The 23,748-nt window shown below is 42.2% G+C and overlaps 8 protein-coding genes across 8 annotated transcripts; 4 read left to right on the top strand and 4 right to left on the bottom strand.

Annotated features, from left to right (window-relative positions):
- Window positions 1-266: 266 nt before the first annotated feature.
- HO173_010884 (uncharacterized protein) lies at window positions 267-1,667 on the top strand (the record flags this gene model as incomplete). Its single annotated transcript, XM_037312769.1, has 7 exons — window positions 267-272; window positions 334-493; window positions 551-637; window positions 692-870; window positions 929-1,095; window positions 1,171-1,498; window positions 1,575-1,667. 7 exons carry the CDS (start codon window positions 267-269, stop codon window positions 1,665-1,667), a joined length of 1,020 nt encoding a protein of 339 aa, XP_037160409.1.
- A 430-nt stretch (window positions 1,668-2,097) lies between these two features.
- Window positions 2,098-3,490, bottom strand: HO173_010885 (uncharacterized protein; the record flags this gene model as incomplete). The annotated part of the gene is made up of 3 exons (XM_037312770.1): window positions 2,098-2,225; window positions 2,290-3,029; window positions 3,096-3,490. 3 exons carry the CDS (start codon window positions 3,488-3,490, stop codon window positions 2,098-2,100), a joined length of 1,263 nt encoding a protein of 420 aa, XP_037160410.1.
- Window positions 3,491-5,399: 1,909 nt separating this feature from the next.
- Window positions 5,400-7,306, bottom strand: HO173_010886 (uncharacterized protein; the record flags this gene model as incomplete). The annotated part of the gene is made up of 3 exons (XM_037312771.1): window positions 5,400-5,971; window positions 6,033-6,797; window positions 6,853-7,306. 3 exons carry the CDS (start codon window positions 7,304-7,306, stop codon window positions 5,400-5,402), a joined length of 1,791 nt encoding a protein of 596 aa, XP_037160411.1.
- A 917-nt stretch (window positions 7,307-8,223) lies between these two features.
- HO173_010887 (uncharacterized protein) lies at window positions 8,224-9,410 on the top strand (the record flags this gene model as incomplete). Its single annotated transcript, XM_037312772.1, has 5 exons — window positions 8,224-8,258; window positions 8,444-8,810; window positions 8,863-9,224; window positions 9,277-9,291; window positions 9,365-9,410. The coding sequence occupies 5 exons, from the start codon at window positions 8,224-8,226 to the stop codon at window positions 9,408-9,410; spliced, it is 825 nt and encodes a 274-aa protein (XP_037160412.1).
- A 790-nt stretch (window positions 9,411-10,200) lies between these two features.
- Window positions 10,201-12,112, bottom strand: HO173_010888 (uncharacterized protein; the record flags this gene model as incomplete). Its single annotated transcript, XM_037312773.1, has 10 exons — window positions 10,201-10,364; window positions 10,427-10,612; window positions 10,668-10,796; window positions 10,846-10,873; window positions 10,925-11,284; window positions 11,340-11,450; window positions 11,502-11,569; window positions 11,646-11,890; window positions 11,941-11,996; window positions 12,056-12,112. The coding sequence occupies 10 exons, from the start codon at window positions 12,110-12,112 to the stop codon at window positions 10,201-10,203; spliced, it is 1,404 nt and encodes a 467-aa protein (XP_037160413.1).
- A 501-nt stretch (window positions 12,113-12,613) lies between these two features.
- Window positions 12,614-13,708, top strand: HO173_010889 (uncharacterized protein; the record flags this gene model as incomplete). The annotated part of the gene is made up of 3 exons (XM_037312774.1): window positions 12,614-12,911; window positions 12,966-13,074; window positions 13,123-13,708. 3 exons carry the CDS (start codon window positions 12,614-12,616, stop codon window positions 13,706-13,708), a joined length of 993 nt encoding a protein of 330 aa, XP_037160414.1.
- Window positions 13,709-13,926: 218 nt separating this feature from the next.
- On the bottom strand, window positions 13,927-15,558 carry HO173_010890 (uncharacterized protein; the record flags this gene model as incomplete). Its single annotated transcript, XM_037312775.1, has 4 exons — window positions 13,927-14,664; window positions 14,712-15,149; window positions 15,212-15,446; window positions 15,509-15,558. The coding sequence occupies 4 exons, from the start codon at window positions 15,556-15,558 to the stop codon at window positions 13,927-13,929; spliced, it is 1,461 nt and encodes a 486-aa protein (XP_037160415.1).
- Window positions 15,559-16,056: 498 nt separating this feature from the next.
- HO173_010891 (uncharacterized protein) lies at window positions 16,057-18,468 on the top strand (the record flags this gene model as incomplete). The annotated part of the gene is made up of 2 exons (XM_037312776.1): window positions 16,057-17,242; window positions 17,294-18,468. 2 exons carry the CDS (start codon window positions 16,057-16,059, stop codon window positions 18,466-18,468), a joined length of 2,361 nt encoding a protein of 786 aa, XP_037160416.1.
- Window positions 18,469-23,748: the final 5,280 nt, after the last annotated feature.

Consider the following 23,748-nt stretch of genomic DNA (forward strand, 5'->3'; position numbering starts at 1 on the left):
TATCGGCGTATTATATTACTAAGGCACTAATGACCCCGCTGGTGCCGCTGAGAGTGCTAATCGAAATGTAAGGTCGACCCCGCCAAAACATAATACTTATACCCGTGGCTCGAGAACGTTATTTGGACAACATATCTTTTAGAGGAAGAAGACAGTCTTATTATATGTTGACCCTTCTCTCTCGCGTAAAACCACTCAGCAATAGCCTTCTAAACCCTAGATACATTTCCTTCCTATATCTCACCACACACGCCCATTCTTCCACCATGGCAGTACGAGAGTTCCCGAAGACTTCCCAGTGCTTTCAAACCCTGACTCGTTCTTCTTCCTTAGTCAGGTTCAGGTCAATCAATCACCAGTTGGGCCGATAAGTCGGGCGAATTCAAAAGAGGACAGTCCCAATTCCGAAACCACGTCTCAAAGCAGCCAGGAGCAGAATTCCCACCAGAAAAAGGCAGATATCATCTCTATGTCTCATATGCCTGCCCTTGGGGTTAGTACTATCTCATTCACACCCTGCGACATCCGCATATGCTGAGCTAGTACTCAGCTCATCGTACGCTTATTGTTCGCAGCCTGAAGGGTCTTGACGATATTATCCCATATACTTCGGTCCATTGGGAGATGCTGGAAAAAGGTATTTATTCTCTCACTCCTTTGGAGGCAACCTCTGGTTATTGACCGTTATAAGGATGGCGCTTTGCAACTCCAGAAGAGAAGATTCCGGGAGACAATGTTACACCGGACCCTATACACAAGAACTCCACCCATCTTCGAAATGTTTACTTCGACGTTGATCCCGACTACACAGGGCGTTTCACTGTACCAACACTTTATGATATCAAACAAAACAAGATAGTCAGCAATGAGGTTCGTTTTCATCTCTTCTGAACATGAATATAGAAGAACTTATCATGTCCACGTTCAGTCCAGCGAAATCATCCGCATGTTCTACACAGAATTCGATGACATCATCCACGACAAGTATAGGAGCGTTGACCTTTTCCCGGAGAAGCTGAGGGCAGAGATTGAAGGGACAAATGACTGGACGTATAATGATATCAACAATGGGGTCTACAAATCTGGCTTTGCTACGTACGCTCGTTTCCTTTCCGCGCGTTCTCATGCTCCCGATTGCAAGACTTCCGGCCACTGGCTTACGACCTCTAGAACGCAAGAAGCTTATGAAAAGGCCGTCAAACCCCTTTTCGCCTCCCTCGACCGCGCCGAAGCTCACCTTGCTGAACACGCTGCTCCCTACTACTTTGGTACCAACATCACCGAAGCAGACGTTCGCCTCTACACCACCATCGTTCGCTTCGATCCCGTCTATGTGCAGCATTTCAAGTGCAACATTCGTGACATCAGATCGGGTTATCCTTCGCTGCACAAGTGGCTGAGGAAGCTCTACTGGGACGTGCCGGCGTTCAAGAACACAACGCAGTTTGAGCATATCAAAAATCACTACACAAAGAGTCACAAGCAGATAAACCCCTTCGTAAGAGTCCTGGCTTCCTTTCTATGCTGCACACCGACCTCGGCCTGCAATTACTGACGTATACAAATCAATACAGAGTGTCACACCAGTAGGGCCGCTTCCAGACATCTTACCCAAAGACCAAGAGGTGCCGGCTGCGGCTGCGGCGCTTCGATCGACAAACCAATGACTCGGCTGCCCTGGCAGGTAGTGCAAGCCTCAAGGGAAGATTTGATCCAGAATTTGCAAACTTCATCCGGTTTTGATTTCATGGTCTTTGATGTAAATACTTGCGATGGCGAGGCTCAGATAACAGTGAAGAAGTGGGTGAGCCTCCTGATGATTGGCTCCGTACACATCTTAGGGAATTCATTTCCTCGACAAAAAACAGTAAAATAGTTGATCAGAACGGGCGTTCCTCAGTCTGTGTAAAAAGGCGTCTGACAACAAGTCTATAATAGTCATTTTCCATCTCGTAAATCTTCATGTCGCCTCGGGCGCTTAGATAAGTATGAATATATGCATGCGTATGCCTATGCTTTTCAAGCAACTCTTCTCTTTCCACCGATTAAAGTTGATGTTCATATAGACATTATGATCTACACTACCCAGTATGCGATCTATGCATGAGGAGCAAATCCAATCCGCATCGCACCAGCATCGAAGACGACAAACTGTGAGGCAAACATTATATCGCCAAGTACATTTAGCCCATGACCGAGATTTGATTGAATGCCTCCGTAACAGTCTAGTGCAATTTAATGGTCAGTACAGTCTAAAAGACGACGGGCTGACCAGCGGGTAAAGCTCACCTGAAGTTCCCGGTACTGATGTGTAATTCAGGAGGCTGCCTGATATCGTAGCCATAGACTTTCCAATGCCGAAGCTGAAATCAGGGAGCGCTGTATCGCACGGAAATATCTTCCCCTGTTGGTCGTCCGTGCTGGTTGGGACTTTCGCGTAGTAGTTGTTTACGATGGCTGGGTCCAGCATCAGGAGCGACGAGCCTGTGTCCGCGATCGCAGGACTTGCAACGCCTCCATATAGGTCATCGGCAACGGCGTACTGGCTAAGATCGAACTGCCAAAGACCACCAGAGCTGTTGACCGCGGTGTATGTAAGGGGGGGCTGGTAGGCTGAAGCATCGATTGTGCCAAACTCGTATTGGCCTGGGATTCCAGCCTTTAGATTGGCGGTAAAAACCTTTTCCTTGAGCTTGGATGCTGCGTTTTCGAAGAAGGTTGGCATTGGCGATGGCCTGATGCTGCTACCAAATTGCGAAAACCCCAAACCAACGATGCCGTCCGAGTTGATGTCGCCGCTGAATTGCGAACTGACAGTGCTCGGCAGTTCCACCGCTTGGCCCACCACAGTGATGGTCCCTATCCGCACGGTATCATTGCCCACGATTCCGCTTGTGCTTGAATTATCCCCGTATGCAACGTCAAACCAGGCGCCTGGAATGCTATTGAAAGATTTAGAGTCAGATGGGCTGTAGATGGCATCGTGGCGTGTCTGATCAGCGGCTGGCAAAGCCGTGTTGAGAACCCAACTGTGCAGAGAATTAGTCAATCCAACTAAAGAGGGGACTCCACGAATGGATGAGATAGGTACATACAAATCCGCAGAGCCCGTATCAAGGTCCATGTTAAACGTCTGCCCTCCGATTTGGACGGGGCACAAATACTCGGTATTGGATCCATAGACCTTCGCGGTGACTGTTCCAGCACCCGTGCCACCTCCTCCAACGGCGACATCTTCCTTGATTGTTGAATGTACCGGGTTGGCGACGACATCTGCGTGAAATGCAACGGCCGCGGTTAAGCCTTCCGGAGGCGTCCAATTGCGTCTTCGATATGCCTTCTCCAGTACCATCACACCATCCTTGGGTCCCGAACCAATAGCCTGGCGATGGACTTTGTAGGAGTTCCCGTGGGCTTTGGAGGGAGCGGCAGATATGGATGCCAGTAAGACGGTGAAGCAGAGCAGCGTTGAGCTCGTTAGGTGATGCATGATGCAAGGGCGCTGACTGGCAGGCGTGGGGAATGTTCTGAGGCCACGTCAAGTGGACTTGTTTGGATGGTGTTGTGTAGAGCGGACGAAAGAGACCGGCGCTTTCGTGGTGGACTGCTGAGATTATCTGAAAAAACGAAGAGAATGATGTTGGGTGCAGAAGATGCAAGGCTAGATTGAGGCTCGACCAACAAGGAAAGTTTTTGATATGGATTGATAAGGGATAGAGAAGGAGTGTGGGGGCTGGGGTCGGAGAGGAGGGGAAGTATAAGCAAGGACAAAAGAATGAGTCCGTGTGGTCAAGTTGGTCGGCACGAATCAATGAATGAATGGGAAAGGAAAGTAACGAGGGACTGAAGTGAAAAGACGGACTTATAAGGTAGGGTAGAAGAAAAGAGACAGAGAAGAGAGTGTTGCGGATAGGAAAGGTTGAGTGGACATGGCGGCAATGGCGCCCATGTTGATTAAGGTAAAGAAAGTAATTAAGTAAAAGTAGCGATCGGTAGCAGAGTTGACTCAGTATCCAATATCCATCATTGGGGCGCGAAGTAAGATAGAATGGCGCGTGCAATGCTCTTCAATCAAAGCAGGACGCACGAACGTGTGGGCGTGGGTGGTATCGCCATCGATACGGTACCTTACCTTAATCTTTCGAGATTCGGCAGGCCTCTGCACCTCTGAAACCTTAGCCGTCCTCGGGTGCATGGGCCTCGGCCGCTTGGGGAACATCTAAAGTAAAGTAAGCTTCTGAAAATGATGCACGGTCGTCGAAGACTCAGGGGTCAACGAATCACATGGCTGCCACGCTCCTGGCTTCGGCTTTCTCCACCATTTATCCGCCCCTAAAACAGAGCTTAATCAAGCCTGAAATAGCATGTTCTTTTGAGTGGTCCTCATGCTTCCTCACTCAGCACTAGGTACTACATGTTTCATCTGAACAAATCCCAGACCCCGAACACGTACTCGTAATCACCTGAACAGTCTCTCCACCATGCTCAATGAAACAGCCGCCACTCATGGCGTCCGAGTCGTCGTCCGAGTCGGCGTCAGTCAGACAATTATAAGGCTTCTGGTGGCTTGAAGCTGCCCCCGGGGATCTGTTTTACTATCTTTGGGGCGTATGACTATTTCATTGAGGGAGAACGCGTGTTGCCAGACCCTGGTGGGGAAAGATATCGCCAAGCTCACATATGTGGTGGTGCGCCACGATCAAGAAGTCGAGAGGCATGAGGTCTGGAATTGTCTGCAACCTCGGCACGTTCGAAAACGGACCCATGTATTGAGATACTCTACCAAATGCACTTGACCCCTTGATTCTTGCTCTGCAAGCTTCCAGTGATACTCGAGACTTTGGAGACTTGTCTTTGGTGAAACATTCAAGCACGCTGTGTGGCATAAAGACTCCACACCGTGCTGTCTACAGGACCGAGATTCTCGAATCCTCCGGTTTCATGTCGTAGACATACCTCTGATCATTCATCTCTTGCATCCTTCTCTGTAGGCCATAACCTCAATTACACATCATTTCTATGAAAGTATGATATGGCTCGGGTACTAGTTATGATTACGACCCAGCCTCCCGCATATGTATAAGGCTTGATGCACATTCGAGGACAAATAAAGCCTTTGTCTGAAGGAATCGAGATTACCTTCTACTCTACATGCAATGACGAAGACCTTGTCATCTCTTACGGTCGAGTCTTCCCACAACAATCTCTAACATAAACAATAGGCTAAGTATGTTCTCGGATTTTCATGTACAGAAGCGGACGACCTGAAAAACCTTGTTTTGAAAGATGCAAACGCTTGAACGCTGAGCCATTAGCTTTTGAGGGTAACACTGAGCTTGGAACAATGAGAACACCTGGGGGTGATAATGGGGCTGCAATGGACTGCAGTGGGCAGCGTGTCATGCTCTGCCAGGTCCTCCACCAGCTCGCGGCGCTGGACTACCCTGAATCGCTGGATTTCTCTTGGGGCTCTTTCTCTTTGTCGCTTTTGGAGTCGAGAATCCATGAGCTCCCGCAAATCCATGCTCGCCCTTTCCTGGCGGCTCCTCTCCAATTACCATAGGCCATGATTGTCCGGTGAGACGAGCGCCTTCCTCCAACTCAGGTGGATGAACCCATGTCTGCTCCGTCTTTTCATATCCCTCGGGACTCATGTATTTTACAGCATCACCTTCTCGACCAGGAAAACTTCGGGCAGTAAATCGGGTCGTTCCAGGAGGTGCAGCTTGGTCCGACGGAATTTTGGACGCCGTTTCTGCAATAACCCAATTGCTGGCTCTGCCTGGTACCTCTTGTGCACTGATTTCCACAAGTCCACCACCTTCGACGGGCAAAAAATGTCGCGGTGGAAGCACTTCCACGTCCACTATTGGCTGAACCCGGTGGTAAACATCATGAGTGTGTATCTCGCGGGTAATGACCTCCTCACGAACATGATGAACAGCTCTATGAACCTTTTCGTGGACGACGGCTAAATGAATAACAAGTTAGTGTTGTTTCTCAGTGGTTGACAATTCGGGAGTGCAACTGACCTGGTGCCACAGTCTCAACGACTTGAGTGTCGTAAGTATTATTCTTTGCTCGATCTACGACATCGTGAGCGTCCCGTAGGCCAGCTTGGCTTGTAGCAATTGGTCTTGATCTGTTGAGGATGTTGGACGGCTGAGGAGCAGAATCCGTCTGGCGATCATTGTACCCAGGGCTTGCAGCCGCTGGTGTAGATGGTAGAGGTTTGGGAGCACTCTGCTGTCGGCTATAATCTGTCTGGGCACTTGGAGGTGATGAGGCCTGGACAGATGAGTACGGTGCATTCGCAGACGTGCCTATTTGTTTTCTAGGGATCGAATTCTGTCGTGCTAGACCTGTGTCATCTTCATCTTGCAGATTCGGAGAGCCGTAGGCATTGGATCGTGGATTTGACGATGAATCCCCTCGATATGGTTGAGAAATTGAACCTTTCTGAGCGTTCCCTTCGTTAACAGGTCTAATACCAGCAGCGTTGTTTCGAGGAGCGTAATCTCGATTTTGGGAAGTAGCGTTGTTTCGAGGAGCGTGCTCTTGGTGTTGAGGAGTGGTGTTGTTGTTGCGAGGAGCATATTCTTGGCGTTGAGGAGTGGCATTGTTCCGGGGAGCATACTCTTGATGTTGAAGGGTGGCATTGTTCCGGGGAGAGTATCCTTGTTCTTGAGGAATGTCCCTGGGAGCATCTCCTTGGTTTTGAGGAGTGCGTCTGTTCGCATTGTATCCTTGGTGGGGCGTACGTGTGGTCGTCACGGTCTGCGTTACCGTCGTTGGAGCTATCTAGAGGTCAATACTTTGTTACACATTCTTAAATCAATCACAAGGTCTAACATTCTACATTACCCAGATTCAAACCAGAAAGGTCTTGTGGAATATCACGCCTGCGCCTTTCTTCTTGACCTCCCATGGGCATTGCTGAGCTCTGTTGGTAAGGATCGTTGGACCGAGCTACAACTGGTGGTGGAGTCATATGAGGAGCGCGGTTCGATGCTTCGTACTGATTTGGGGTAGATGATCGATAGGGTAGGTTATGAGGGGTGCCCGAATTACGGCGGCTGCGCGAAACGGACGATTTGCGCCCTTGCTGTAATATGACTGAGCTGTCGTTTCCTTTGACGGGGTAATCTCCGGTCTGCGGAAGCTCGCCCGGCTCTGTTGACTCGTAACGGGAGGTACGAAGAGCTGGGTCACTCCTGTCGGAATTCGGTGCTCGAGTACGCTGAGGTGGTTGTTCAGTATCGCTGTCCTTCTTACGATGAAATAGCTTTTTCATACGAGACGCCATGGCTGTTTTAACAAGACAACAACCCCGTTAACTTTCAAGCTGGGACGACCAACGTCGCTGATTTTAGCACAGCAAGAGACTGAGTTGCTGGCCAGGGAATTGAAATCTCGTTTTTTGGAGAGGGGATTCTACTTTTCGTACAGGGTAGAAAATTCGAAACTCTTGGAAAATAGGTAGAACTCTAAACTAATGGAGGTAGCTTCCATGAGCTCTAGTAATGTATATAGCACGAGATGTGCGTCATCAAAGTCTCCAGCCCACAGTCTCTCCATCCGCATCGTTCGAGTTGCTCAGCCAGGTTTGGCGGTCCGATTACGATAGGTGTTACATGTCCCCGTAGACCATTTTCCTGCACAAGCCGCCAGCATGAGAGGGACGTCTCTGAGCACTATGATGTAGGAAATAGGTCTAGGAAGTCTAGAAGAGGCTGGATGAAAGATGTGCCATGGCGATGCAAGATCTACATGTTATTTTGTAGAATGAAAAGCAAAAAGAGCCCGGACGCCACTTCTTCTTCGAGCGTAATTCTTGGGGCAGAGAATTTGGGCTTTGGCTGGTTACGGCGTCGTAAAGTTGAAGTGCAGCCAATAGGACACTGCTTAAACAGGCAGTGACGTTGTTAAGTTCCCGAAGTCAAGCCACTGGCCACTGGTGCTTCGGGGCTTGGCACTTGCATAGTCCAAGTCCAAAGCAGGGAACAGGTCGATCAATGATGTAACTGTAAGGTAATCCAGCGGCGCTAATTCACCCCCACCACAAACGCCTAAAGCCTACATATCACACCTGCTTTCTTAAATTCTCCCCATTTCAACAACACCACTTTCTTCCCTATTACACGAACAATCATTATCAAATACCAACCTCCTTCTACAAACTTCATACCAATCTCACAACAAAACAAGATCAACCGTTTCAAAATGGATAAAGCAAAGGCAGCGGTCAGCGATTTCATGTAAGTATCAACATTGACTGCCATGGCTTACTGCCACCAGTCTTCTGATCCGTCTTCCCTTGATGTCTTTGTGCAAGCAATAGAAGACTCTCAGTCTGTCTGCCACTACCAACGTTGAAATTCATCGACGTTGTCATCACTTGCCTTAGTAGACTCTGCTGATCATATATTACTTACTTACCCAGGCAGAAAGCTGGTCACCATGATACCACAGTTCATGAGAAGGTCGCCCCCGCCGTTGTGAACGAGCAAGTGATTAAGCAGCGTCATGAGGAGGCTCAGACTGCTATTGACCGCGAGGTGCACCAAGACCATTACCACACCTCTGTCCAGCCAGTCAAGGATCGTGAGATTCTCCCTGAACAACACCATCACCGCATGGCCGCTGTCGAGGAGCGTGAGCTCCAACACGGCGATTCCAACGCCATCAAGGCTCGTCTTGAAGAAGAGCGCATGCAATTCCAGAATACCCGCACTGAAGCAGGTACCAAAGAGACCCACTCCGTTGCACCAGTCATTGCCGGCGAGCACGTGCACCATCATGTTCATGAGGTCATTATTCCCCCATTAATTAACAGAGGGAAATTACTAATACATCCTTCAGACCATTCAGCCAGTTATTCAAAAGGAGACTATCCAGCCATCGGTTGTCCACACCACTGTTCCCATACACGAAGTCCATCAGAACGAGGCCAAGCACCACGCCGCATCTGCTCTGCCCGCCGTCAGTATGGCTGACTTCAAGAAGCAAGGTGGAAGCTTGACTGGCCGTGAAGAGCGCTACGATGGATTCGAGGGTGAACCAAGAGCCGTTGGCGGTGCTCTGGGAGGAGGTTCGGCGACTACTGGTACATCAAGCTACGATAACACCGGCCTTGACAGCTCTCGTGGTACCAGCGGCTATGATAACACCGGCACTAGCGGATACGACAACACCAACACGACCGGAAAGAAGCCAGGACTCATGTAAGGACAAATCCTAGTCTTATTTTATAATCCAAGTGCTAACTTTATGCAGGGACAAACTCAACCCGTAGGTGCACTCTAAATTTTCCCTCCCCAGTCTGACAAGTAGAGATAGCTGACCTTGCACTTTCAAATCACAGCATGAAAGACTCTGACGGAGACGGCAAGCGTGGTGTGGGCAACTAGGTCGATCCGAGAGGGTGAGGATTCATTGACCATCGATGAACGACGATACCTTGATGTGCACATGAAGTGCTAGGAAATCGAGGTTATCCGATTGGGTATGCGTCAGTACCTTGCGCCCATGCTGTATTCATAGGAATGATACCATCAGAAGATTAGCAAATGCATCACCTCTACAGCATTGAGTGTCTTCATCAATTGAATGCATGCGAGCCTTTGCCCTGATGTTGAAAGCATCTTAATGAGTGTGTGTTACTTTGAAAGATTCGAGTGTGAACACCAGATTCTCAGGTCCCTAAATGAACAGCGTTCCACCTGAAAAACATCTAGATATCATATGAAACCGTCTTGCCCCCATTTGTTTATAAGGCAGATTATTCAAAAGTACCCCCCTCAATTTCTTGCACCTCCTGTGATAGGGTTCGAATACTGTATCTACCCCTATAGCCATTTTGGAAAATTATATTTGAATGTCCGGCGTGACAAATTAGCTTCTGAGATCTGATGAGATTAAGGTGTGTGCTATACCGGCAAGCAGAGAGCTCAAACATTTCACAGCATTGGTCGACATTATAGACAATATACAGAAGGGACAGACAGGCCTCCAAAGCAATGTCCTCACATTATTGTGCGTACAAACCGCCTATAACGCTGAACTTCGCCTTTACTCGGAAAAGCACTGAGACCGTCACTGCATAAATATCGTAGGGATCAACCAAGCTTACTACTTTAGACTTAATATCTCATTACCCTCTCAAATATCAATGGACCCATCACCTCCTGATTTTGCCATTTATTTCTTCCCGAAGAAGCTCATGATATTGCCCTGCCCGGGTTTTCCACCGGACATCTTGCTCTTCCCCATTGACGATGTTGCAGTGGATGCAGGAGTCTTTTGTTTGTGCGGAGGAAGTTCGTCCTCGGAAAAGGATTCCCAGGCTGGCTCCTCTTTTGTCACTAAAAGGAGACCATATTAGCATCAATCTCCCAACCTGTATCAACTGATTAAAAGTACAGACCCAAATAACCCTCATCGTCTTTGATTGTCTTCTTTTTCATGACCTTCCGTCTACCTCGCCTGCGCCCTCCAGTCACGACAATAGGAGGTTCACGAGAAACATCTTTTTGTGAGGTGGGACCGTCTACAGGTTCTGATTCCTGAGAGGTTTGTGGAGCATCCTCCCCCGTGACTTCCATCTCTTCGTCTACGTACCCCGTCAGTCGTAAGGTCAATACCGTATCATGCGCCGATTTCTTTACCTTCATCTTCCATCATCTTCCGAAGCTGTTCCGCCCGCTCAGATTGTGATTTTGATGTTCTTCGATTTGCACTGTTGGAGACCACGAAGTCCTCCTCGTGTTCATCCTCAGAAGTATCTTTCATTGGTTCTGCGAGGATTAATCAGAGAAGGAACTTGAATCTCAAGCCTGCCCTTACCATCTTCTTGCACGCTCTTAAATTCCTGCTATGCTCTGTTAGAAAGCCAAGTGCAATCAAACGGCCAAACAATGCTCACCGAGTGTGCTGTGCTAGGAACAGGGAATGCACCAGTCGAGCTACCAGCATCCTCGTGCTTTAATTTTGCCTTGGGCTTGGAAAAGGATTTGAATATGTCAGACTGCTCCCTCTTCGCCGCGGCTGGCTTGCTGACTGGCTTCTTCTCGACATCTCTAGGTCGCTCGGCCCTGATATCTGGGGCGAATGCAGCTTGAGATGTCGATTTAGTCGACTTGTCACTTGGCGGAGGTCGATCGGACGACTTGACAGCGTTCTTTTGCTCTCTATTGAGGCCTTGGCTTTTGCTACTGGCTTTCTCGTTGACCGTCTCTGTAGGGACTGGCTGGGCTCCAATAGGTGGTCGTCTCCCCGTCCTCCGCTACAAACTCCATTGTCAGGTATTAGAAGGATTCAAATGGGGAAGCGGATCCTACCTTCACACCTGTATTATGAATGACTCCATATTTCTCTCCAAATACTAATGGATCCTCATTCGCATATTCCACGGATATCGCTCTGTTGCAGTCTGACAGAATTTGGAGATTCTATCATAATTGGCATTGTCCGGAAACGAGAGCAAAGCTTCGTCGGCTTACCTGTACCCTGCTTGGCCCTAAGCTGTAAATATGTATGGAGTGTATTTGGCTGTATTTTGCTTTGGCCGCTAACAGCTTTCTCAGCAACGGACAGTTCGGAAGCCGCAAAGTAGACCAAGCCCACAAAACGCATGTCCATCTTACCTCCAAGATCTTCTTCCTTTGCCAGAATTATGCTCCTCGATGGAACTGCCTCCTCTTGTTCCTCTTGATGTGGCATTGAGCTGCTCATGTACGGACTACTCTGCAGGTGAATGTCTTTTCCATCTTGCTGATGCCCATTGACGCCGAATTCCTTCGGACCTTTGGGAACGCCGTCCAGGAGGTAGGTTGCCTTGATCGACGCTGGCTTCTTAGTCGTCTGGGTAGAATAGAATTCGTAGAGCATTCTGATAGAGAATTCAGCCAGTCCTTTCAACTGCGCTTGATCTCTCCGCACTTCTTCGCAACATTGCTATGCACTTTTAATTCTCGGCCCAGAGATCGGTAGGATACCTGACAAAAATATATCAACGAGAGCATCACCGGACTCAACGCTGGCATTTGGAACCCACTATTTTCCCATCATTCAATACACTGGCCGCAAGGAAGGTTTTAGAATCCTGAGACATTTCGCCCGAGCCTCAAAAAGTGATACACCAGAAACCTCTCCGTTCCCTCCGCATACAAAGTACCCAATCAATTCAAGGAAGCGCTATAATAGAGCAATCGATAAGGACGGAGTGAATGTAAGGCAGGACTGTCATGCTTCACTTTACTTTAGCTTTTCTTGAAAATCAATAAACGCGTTGCAGCGCCAAGCGGCGCGGCAGTGGCCGCGTTTTCTTGTTCAAGATCTCGGCATTTTGGAAGCTCAACCTACCAATCTCGCTCCTACGAAGACAGAGGACCTTATGGATAGCTCTTTCGATGTTTCCGACCCATCTGATTGGCTACAGACATCAATATCCCAGCTCGGCCCGGTCGAACAAGCTTTGCGTTGCCAAGTGTGTAAGGACTTTTTTGACACGCCTATGATTACTTCGTGTTCTCACACCTTCTGCTCTCTTTGTATCCGCCGATGTTTGACCACCGACGGCCGGTGTCCGGCATGTCGTACGCAAGATCAAGCAATGAAACTAAGACCGAACTCGACGGTCCAAGAGCTTGTGGATGCTTTCAAAGTTGCAAGACCAGCGGTTCTACACTTTGGACAAAATGTTGAAGCTACTAGAGATACCATTGGGAAGACTCAGAAAAGGAAGATAGACGACACGGACATGGAAGAGGGTGAAGATGAGGACGAGGAGTACGTGGATCACAGTCTTCGACGAAGGGAAGTTAGGTGGAGGAATCGAAGGCGTTCGATATCGGATGGAGAGAACAATGACCACTTTGTCTACGATGGAAGGGATGATGGCTTTCAGCCAGGTCGGTCTGCTCAAAACATAGTATTTCAAGCGATTAATACTAAGTTATATCTAGAGGACGGCTTGACTGCATGTCCCATCTGCGGGGCGAGAATGAAGGAGGAAGCAGTCTATCCTCACTTAGATGTACACAACAATTCAGCATCAAAAACATCACCAGCAAGGTAGATGCTCCAATGGTATTGATTGATAAGCACACTGACACAGCTTAGGCAGTCAGCTCCTCGTCTCAACGTGATTGCAAATTCTCGTCGACCTGCAAAGGCTATGGAGCGTCTTCCTCAACTGAACTACTCCTTGCTCAAAGATAACGCATTGCGGAAAAAGCTCTCTGAACTCGGCATACCCAATGGAGGTCCTAAAGATCTGCTCATACGGAGACATACGGAATGGGTCAACCTCGTGAATGCAAACTGCGATTCGTCAAAACCGAAGACGAAGCGTGAGCTAGTTCAAGAACTGGAAGCTTGGGACAGAACTCAGGGCCGTCAGATCTTGGGTAATTGTAACGGGACAGGCAGTGCTTCTTCCGTGATGAGCAAAACTTTTGACGGGGCAGCATGGGCCAGTAATCATGGTAATAATTTTCAAGCATTGATCGCTCAAGCCCGCCGGAAGGTGAACGCTAAGGTCGAATCCACCAGCAGCACTAACGGCACTCCCAATCCGGTGCTTGATCGACGTACTGACGACGGATGTTTGGCTACAAGCGCGAATCGCAACTCAGCAGAAAGCGTGGATCAGTTGCACGATATCCAATCACCAAGAAATCTAGCGGACTTAGATGTAGGTGATTGACCCTCATGGAGGACTACTGCAGTCAAAGGGCAACCAGTCTGGGAATGCTCGTCTCCTCTGAGTGGGGCAGTGTAAATCGGAGTAGCCCCTAAGGCGCCTTTGATATGGCTCAAAAATGGGCAAGTGACCAAGCCATTCTAGGAGTGCTGCTCTGTGTCCTCACGATGTTGCAGTCTTCTGTGGTCAGTCATTCTGCATTGTCTGTTACGGGCTCATCATCATGCCTTCTCGGCTGTACCACGAGGATCGTCCAGCGACAGACGTTTCAAACCGCTGATACCCTCTTCCATTGGAGATTCTGGAGCTCTTCTATCGGACGACAGCTCCTGAGGGTTGTCCTTGCGTTCTTCCGGCTGATTGTCCTCGGTCTTTCGGACCGTGGCAATACTGGCGAGCCTTTCCTGCGTCTGGCGCGCACCCTTCTCTTCTTCTCTTGCTTTAGCTTGCCTCTCCAAGCTTTCGAGCTCCTCATCCACGGCACTTTCATCGATGACGCTGTCCACTTGAGCACTCGCTTCAATTACGCCACCAATTTCATCAACCTTGCCCATTTCATCTCTAAGACCTTCGATGACATCCTCCACCTTGTCGATGCCACCTATATGTGCATGCAGATTTCGGAGCACGCCTGTACTGGCTTCCATGACGCGAACGATGGCGACCTGATCTGCTGCTTGTTCGATCTTGCCATACACTTCTTCCAATTGTGCCAGTGTCTCCGATCTCTGCATTAGGATTGTTTCGCTCAATTTCTTTGATCGAAGCGCAGCCAGCGCAGACGTTCGGTTCTTGTTTTTGATCGCCTTTTGCGCACTTTCTGACAGATTTGAAATGCGCGTTGAGAACATAGCGACTTGCAAGTTGATGTCGGCAATGAGCGTTTTTAAGGAAGCTATTGTTTTGTCTTGAGTCGTTAACGTGGATGAAGTCTCACCTGCTGCCTTGAATTTGACGGTCTAATAGCCAAATTAGATTGCACGCTCTTCGAGTGTGACTAGCTTACCTCAGCGTCATAGATTATTCTTGATTTGTCTCGTGCCAAATATTTGAGAATGAGGTGGAGATCACTCTCGGTCAATCCGTTTTGCGACTTTAGAACTTTTCCAGCTTCAGTACTGAACATGGACATTGGATATATGCGGTCGATCTGATTGCTTGAACTCCCCATCTTGTTGACAATCTTACTCGCGGCTTCCTGTATCAGAGTAAGAAAGCTTCCATGATCATGGTAGCTGCCACGTACTTCGACGTTCGGGAGTATGACAAAGCTCGCTGTTGGCAGTAATCCTACCCCTATAGACAAATCCAAAAGCCCTAGTTGCTTCAGTCCCCAAGAAAAAAGCCACCTCGGTTGAATGGTCCAATTACGACTGTGTATGGACTTTCGAGCGGTGATAAATTCTTGGTAGGGAATCATGCTCCGCTGGCAAACTGCTTCATCCTGTCGATCGACTATTTAGGCATTGCCTACAAGAACCGTGGCTGAAGATATGTATTACCTACTATGACAGCTCTGAGGGCCAACGGTCTCCCCCATTCTTTGGTCTCCAAAGACTGCAGGAGAATTTCTCCGGTCCTCACTAACAACGTGTCATGGTTAGCGCCATCGGATGGCAGCAAGCCAGACCGGGCAGCTTTGGTCAGCGCGTCGATCCATGCAGCCGTATTTGCTGCAAATCCGTCTGGGTTGGAGTAGCGTTGAAGGGTGAAGTCTGAATAAAGCGATGGCAAACGTGCTCTACATCCGTAGTCAGCATAGTCACTTGTTTATCTTCATCTCTAGCGGACTGTCTGTATGACCTTCGGAACTGCTCTCCCTCGCCTAAGATGAAATTTACAAGCTCGCTCATGCTGTGGCTCGACAGGGTATGCAATAAAAAACAAAGATAACCCTCCACCTCAGCCAAGGATTATCTCTACCGTTGCGAGAGACTGGCTTTCTAGACGAACTTCTGAAGTGTCGACGATCAATAGCTGCGGCTATACTTGCCACGCGACTACAAGGCGGCTGCGTCTAACGATAGCTACCTCAAACTCAAAGACATATTCAAGCATCTTAATGAGTGGAAAACGCTCTTATTGTGGATGCATTGAATACCCGCCATTCCGTCACTCGCGTTCATAATCAAATCTTTATGCAGGCTGATGAAGCCATGATCTTGGGGAGGCGATCCGCAAGTTTAGAGGAACAACACAAACGAACTCAACTTGCCCCTACATAGAATGATACCATGTTTCATGCCCTATTTCTCCGGAGCTCTTCATTGCCGCCAGTACAGGAGATCTCACAGGGCTCATTACAGGCCGACTAGGCCGAGGCAGACGACAGAGATTGGAACTCTCCATCTATGACACCTTTAGAGCATGAGAATGGGAGCCCTGGTGGAATCTCCCAACGCCCGCAACCTGAGCTTGCATTGAGATCGTCAAGAGAATTCACATCAAGCGATCTGCCCAACAACACAGCGTCAAACTCTTCGTCTCAGATAAGAACCAGAACATCCCTGTCTAGTTCAGAGTCTCGCCTACCATTGATTGCGGGCCCGTCGTTAATATACAAGTCCAGGTCACCGTCTAACCTGCGATCGCAGAGCCATGAGCGCTCTTCCAGTAGCAGCCGGGGGTCATCGCCAACGACTTCGGCGTATGATAGTAACGAAACGCACAGACAGATTATCGTGAGGTCTTTTGCGCCTCGGGTAGCCGTCTTCGCATCATCAGACACCGAGGATTTTGTCAGACAAAAAGGTTTCAAAGATGGGCTATATAGTCTCCTCAGACCGTACGGAGAACATTTGCACGGCAAGGTCGTTATTCGAGATAGCATGGGAGGTAGTAGAGGGTGGGATGACTTCGGCGTTAGAATCATGAATTCTCAAGCGCTTCAGACGAACAGCACACATCGTGCAGATGGTGAGATGGTGGATCAAGATGCTCGGAACCTGGTCAATGGTTCTCAACGCGTCTCTGAACATACCAGATCCTCGCACAGTAACGAGACGGTAAAATCCATTGACAAGGTACTCGATCGTTATCTTCGAACCACGAGCGCAGCTTCGGAAGGCCAAGGGAAGGCTTATGTTGATCTTGAGGGAACATCGTATGGATCACGACCCGGCCTATCGCCTCTGTACCCGGTTTATCTACGCAAGCTGCTTTCAAGCGCATCCATTGCGCCCTACGAGACATTTTTGCATCCTGTCGCTTGCCTGATTGCAGTCAGCTCGCACCACCCGGCTCCAATTGAAGCTTTGCGCCAGCTATATTCAAATACCGGTCACGGGAGCCAAAAGGTACCTGCATGGATGGGCATGGAGTATTTACGCTATTATGTCCTCATTCATGATGAAGAGAACGACGACATTACCAAATCAACCGCTCTTTTTGACCTTATGAAAAGACACTTTGGCCTCCACTGCCATTTGCTTAGGCTTAGACGGTCTCAATGTGTCTTAACTGATGATGATAGCACCAGGGTTCCTTCATACGAGTGGCTTTCGGCAGAAGAAGAAATCGAAAAGCTTAGCATGGGAGGTAGGCTCGTTTGCATGAGTTTTATCATTGGCTTAGTACTAACGTTCGAAGATGACGCTGACGACGTCGAGCTCTCGGAAAAATACATTCTCGAGTCGGATTCCACCGCTATTAAGAATCTTCTCCGCGAGATGGTGACTCAATCCATCGTACCATTCATGGAGAGTAGGGTCATGACATGGAATGACCAGGTTGCTTCCAGGCGACGCGGTATCGGTGGCCGCTTTATATCATTGTCCAAACGCTGGACAGGCTTTGGCACGGCCAAGAGTACGACACTCGGCCTTGCGGGTATCTCAAATCCGTCTGGAAGCAACTACGATTATCAGCAGGGCTTCTACCCACCAGAAACACCCGAGTCGACCATGCGCCAACTGGGTGATTACGCTTTTATGCTCAGAGATTGGAAGTTGGCTTATAGCACATATGATTTTTTGCGAGCAGATTTCGGCCACGACAAAGCATGGGGTTATCATGCCGCAGCAAACGAGATGGCTGCGATCACCTCTCTGCTAATTCCACATGCTTTCAATTCAAAGTCCAGATCAGAATCACTTGATCAAATGCTCGAAAATGCCGCGTACTCGTATCTTACAAGATGCTCCATGCCATTCAACGTTAATCGATGTCTCACCATTGCAATAGAGCTACTCAAAACCCGTGGCCCCGTCGCAGCGGACGATGCCGCTAGGTGGGGAGGAAAGCTGCTCGAATTTGGTGTACTGACTCTTAGCGCGCAAGCTTTGACCACAGAACGCATTGCGGAGTGCTATATGTCTCGGACGGGGCCGGATTTTGCTGCTGCTGCTGCAGGCACTCGTAAAAGACAGGCCGCGTTGTGGACTGTCTTGGCATCAGATTCCTGGCTGAGGCTTGACAGGCCGGATCAGGCTCGAGTCCGTCTACGCGAAGCAAGCGCATTGTACGGTCTTGACAACCAAGACAGTGCTGGACTTCCGTTTCCAAGCATGCAAGGTCTGTGGCAAAGACTGAACTCAGCTCTTACGGATGCAGGTGGAGACGACTACGCAGCTTTGATTGACACGAGCGTGGCTCATACCGATTTCCAGTCGGACACCACTGAGGAGAAAGAGCAGCTCAACGCGTTTATCCGTCCGAGCGTTCTAAGCAGTACCGACGCGGAAGGCTTCACACCTCAAGATGCTGGCCATATTCATTCCACAAGCCTTGATGACTCACAGCTGCAAGATGATGGCTTTGAATGAACGGCTTCATGTGTGGAATTTTTAAACCAAATTTAGTACGCTAGAAGCGCAGGCGAGCAGCATCGAGCGAATCATTATGTCGGCGTCAATGTAGAGAGTTCTGGGAGTCGATTACCTTGACTTCGCAACTATACTAAACATAGAAAGAAAATCTGGGAGTCTACCGACTGACAGTTTGGTTCATACGCCCACAGATATACCCCTCCCCCCTCCGAATCGACTCCAATCATTAGCACCCTGGCTTGCAAGCAGGTCTTTGAGGTCACATCAATAGCAATAACGAATGCGATTTTCACATCGAGCCCAAAAAAGGCATCTGGGTCTAATGCACTATTATTTCGAATCATTCAACAAGCCGATAAGACGATATCGAGTATAACTAATATACTATATCTTATAGAAATTAGATTATATTTAAAAAAATTATTAATAGAGTATAATTTAATTTTTAATAAAATAAAATAATTTATATAATAAGAATTATAATTTTTATATATTTAAATTTTATTAATTAATTATTTATATACGCTTTTATTTAAATTATAAAGAGTAATTATAGACTACTATATAGATATTATATACTTATAAAAAAAATCTTATTTAATTAATATATATAAAAGAATAAGATAGAATTAAGTTAAAAAATCTTAAATTTATATATATAGTTAATTATAAATTTAAATTTATTACGCTCTTTAATTAAATCGACTAAATTAGCTTAATAACTCTTTCGCGTCTTCTTATTAAAAATTAGATATACGTTATTTATAAATAGAATAACTTTTTTATTTTTTATTAAAATTTTAAGATTTCTTTTTTAAATTATAAAGGGTAGTTTACGCTATTTAACGATAAAAAAATTATAAAATTTGATTTTATAACTATTAAGAAGTAAGAAGCTTAAATATCGTTTATTAAAGTTCGCTTATTAAATTTATTAATAGCTCTAATAAAAAAAATAGATATATATTATTTAATTTTAAAATAACTTTTTTATTTTCTATTAAAATTTTAAGATTTCTTCTTTAAATTATAGCCTATAGCTTACGTTTTTTAAAAATAAAAAAATTACGAAATTTAATCTTATAATTCTTTAAAGACATAGAATTCACTTAATTAAAAAAAAATTATGAATTTAATTCATAGACCTTTACTCGTCTCTTTATATTAGAATAAAAACTTCTATTTTTCTTTTCTTTACTATCTTATAATATATTTAATTATTTTATTATAAGTAAAGATTTATAAATTAAATTTATAAAGTTAAATTTTTCTAAGTTAAATCGAATTTTAGCGTTAGCTCTAAGTTAAATTAAGCTTTAATCGCTTACTATATACTCTTAATCTATTTCTATTATTATAAAATTAATAAAGAAAAAATAAAAGTCTTAATTCTTAGTTAAATTAAACTTTATTTATTTTCTATATAATATTTAATTTACTTTTATTACTATAGATTACTAATTAATTATATTCTTATTTAAAAAAGAAATATTATTATAGTAAGCTATCGTAACTTATGTTAATAATATCTATATAAAAATAGTTCCATATTGAAAAACGCTGATTACCCTAAATAATAATTCAAGTAAAAATTTATAAATATAAAATATATAAAATTTTTTTAGTATAACCTATAATATATATAAAAAAATAAAAATCTATAAAATGAAAGAATATTAAAAAAAAAATAATATAAAAAAAAAATAAGAAAATAAGAGAAAAGAAAAAAGAATAAAAAAATAAAAAATAAAAAAAAAAAAAAGTGAAAAAATCTAACTATATAGATATATGATTTTATTATATCTTCGTATCTACTAAGAAGATATCTTAATAAGAATCTTAGCTTAGTATTATAAGTAGTTACTTCTTAATAAGAAGAAGAATTATCTTTACTATATATTACTCTTATAAATATCTAATTAATTAATTAATTATTTATATATAATTTTACTTAAATTATAAAAAGTAATTAGAGACTATTATATAGATATTATATATATTTATAAGAGAAATCTTACTTAATATCTTTAGATTAAAATTAAAACTTTTATTTTTCTTTCTTTTATTATTTTTATAGTATATTTTAGATTTTATAATTATAATTCTTAAAAAATTAATAGTAATTTTTATATTAAACTTTCTTAGACTATAAGTAAAATATATTAATTTATACTTTTTAAAGATAAAAGTTCTTTTATATATTCTTATTTATTTAAAATAGATTTTATAAGTCTATTTAAGAACTTTATAGTTATAAGAGTAAAAGTACTTAGAGCTTATTAATAAATCTCGCTTACGTCGCTTACTAGATTACGAGTTACGTAACTAGAGCGAGTATTTAATATATTTAATAAAAGTCTTAAATACTTATAAGTTCTCTTTTTTCTTTTTTTCTTTTTTAGTTATTAATTTATTTAGTAATTAATTTATTTATTTTTATAATTATATATCTAAATCTCGTAATTATATAGCTATTATATAGTTTTATTAAAAGAAATTTTATTATCTTATAATTTTATTATCTTTATTTATATAAAATTATTTAATTTAATTAGATTAAACGAGTAAAGGTCTATAAATTAAATTTATATTTTTTTTTAATTAGAGCTATCGAGTAAACAGATAAGCGATATTTAAAGTTCTTACGCTTTAATAATTATAAGACTATATTTAAGAATTCTTTTTTTTTCTAAAAGCCTATATTTTACTCTATATATTAAAAAAAATCTTAAAACTTAAATTAGTATATATAAAAGAATAAGATAGGGCTAATTTAAAAAATCTTAAATTTGTATATATAGTTAATTATAAATTCGAGGTTATTACGTCTTTTAACTAGGTCGATTAAGTTAGCTCGCTAGCTCTTTCGAGCTTTCTTTAATTAAAGAGCGTAGTAACTCTAAATTTATAATTGGCTATATATATAAATTTAAGGTTTTTTAGATTAGCTCTATCTTATTCTTTTATATATAATAATAATTCATAAGTTAATTCTATTAATTTATAAAGTAGAAATATTTTATTATAATTTATTAACGACGTTTTTAATCTAATAAGCGATTTTTATTAAGATATATTTATTACGTAATTAAATTATTATAATATTAAATTTAATATTAATAGAAATTCTAATAATACTATCGATAGAAATAATTATTATTAAAGCGTTATATTTAATAATCCTCTATTTATAAACGAAGATTCTTATCTTATAGACTTAACTTAAATCTAATACTATTAATTTTTAAAGTTTAATATTAAAAAGTAACTAATTATTTATTACGATACGTTAAAGTCTTCTTTAAAGCTACTATTTAATCGAGTTTAGCGTAACTTAATATCGTATATATCTATTAAAATTCGAATTATATAACTCTTAACGTCTTAATAATTATATAATATAATTATATAATATAGTTATATAATATAATTATATAATATAGTTATATAATATATCTTAGTATATTCATATCTAGTCGCTCTTTTCTTCTATAGAACTCTTTAATTAATATAATTAAGTATTCTATCTTATATTTTAATAGATTATAAGCTTAAGCTTTATTCGATAACTATTTTAATTATTTTATAATCTATCTATTATCTATTATAATTATAACTACTTTTAATATATTTATTATATTAATATTTATTAAATAATAATAATTATAATCGCGGAGAATCTTTTTTATTAATTTTTATAATATAGATATTTTTTATTATAAGATAATTACTCTAGCTAGACGATATATATTAAATATATTTTTAATAAAAAAATAAGATTTATAAGTAAGAAAGTTTATATTAAAATTATTAATATATTAATATATTATATTAATAATTTAATATATAAACTCTTATATCGCTCTTAATATAAAATAATTTAAAATAAATTAAAGTATATTATATTTAATTATATAATATCGAAGCTATTATATACTATAATAAAATATTATATATTTATACTTTTTTATTATATAGCCGCTATAATCGCTAAAATATTATTAATTTCTCTATATTAAGTAGAATACGCTAAAAATAAGAGATAATATATTTTTATTTTTATATTTCGCTATATTAAAAGCTAATAATAAGCGATTAAATTTTAATATTTTATTATATAATTTTTATAATAAGAATTAAAATTTAATCTAAGATAATAGCGTAATACTAAAAGAGAAAATAATCTATATCTTATATACTTAATATATTAATATATAAAGAGAAATTACTTTTTATTATAGCGATTAAAGAATAATTATTCTTTATATTTATAAAATTAAGAAAATTTTATAAAGAAGCTTTAGTTAATTTTAATAAGCGAGCGAAGCGAAATTATAAATAATCTTATATTTAATCTTAATTAATTTCTTCGATAAAAGAGTTAATTAATAAAAGATATTATATTATAAATATAATAGAAGATAATTAAGATAATCGCGATAATAATATAAAAGATAAAATTAAATTAAATTTTTCTTTAAATATAAAGAGAAGCGATTTTCTATTAAGTTATTATATACTTATATTATATTTTTCTTTAATATCTATAAATTAAAGCTTATCTCTTTAGAGTATTATTAATTATATTATAGATTATAATATAAGATTTCTTTTTAAATAATATTTTAAGTTATATCGAGTTAATTTTAAAGCTTAGCGAGATTTTCTCTATATATTTGAAATAAATATAAATATTTCGGTGATCGCCAAGACGCCAAGAGTCACGTGATCCGAATTTTAATACTCCCCTTCGCACGTATTCTTTTATACGCGAAATTCGATAGATACGAAGTTTAACGTTAACGGTGTTAAAACCGGGTAGATAAGATAAAAATAACTTAGTCGATTTTCGCTAGAGTTTAGCGCCGGATAGCTAAAGTAAAGTTCGAGTTAAATAATTAAAGTAAAGTTTAAGTTAAGTAGCTAAAGTAAGTTTTAGCGTTAAGTAATTAAGTTAAAGTTAATAGTTAAAGTAAGTTTAGCTTAAGTAATTAAAGTAAAGTTTAAGTTAAGTAGTTTTAGCGTTAAGTAGTTAAAGTAAAGTTTAAGCTAAGTAGTTAAAGTAAGTTTAGCGTTAAATAATTAAAGTAAAATTCGAGCCGGGTAGCTAAAGTGAGATTAGCGCCGAATTACTAAAGTAAAAAGTCGAAATCTGAAAACGACTATATCAAATCTCAAATTCCACTTTTTATCAAAAAACGGTTTTTTGGAAATTTTATTTTTAGGCCATCTGGTGCACACCAAAAATCGATCGATTTAAGGCCGGAGGATATTCGT

This window comes from Letharia columbiana (assembly GCF_014066305.1).
Source record: "Letharia columbiana isolate WasteWater2 chromosome Unknown Sc0000053_s0, whole genome shotgun sequence".
NCBI lineage: Eukaryota > Fungi > Ascomycota > Lecanoromycetes > Lecanorales > Parmeliaceae > Letharia > Letharia columbiana.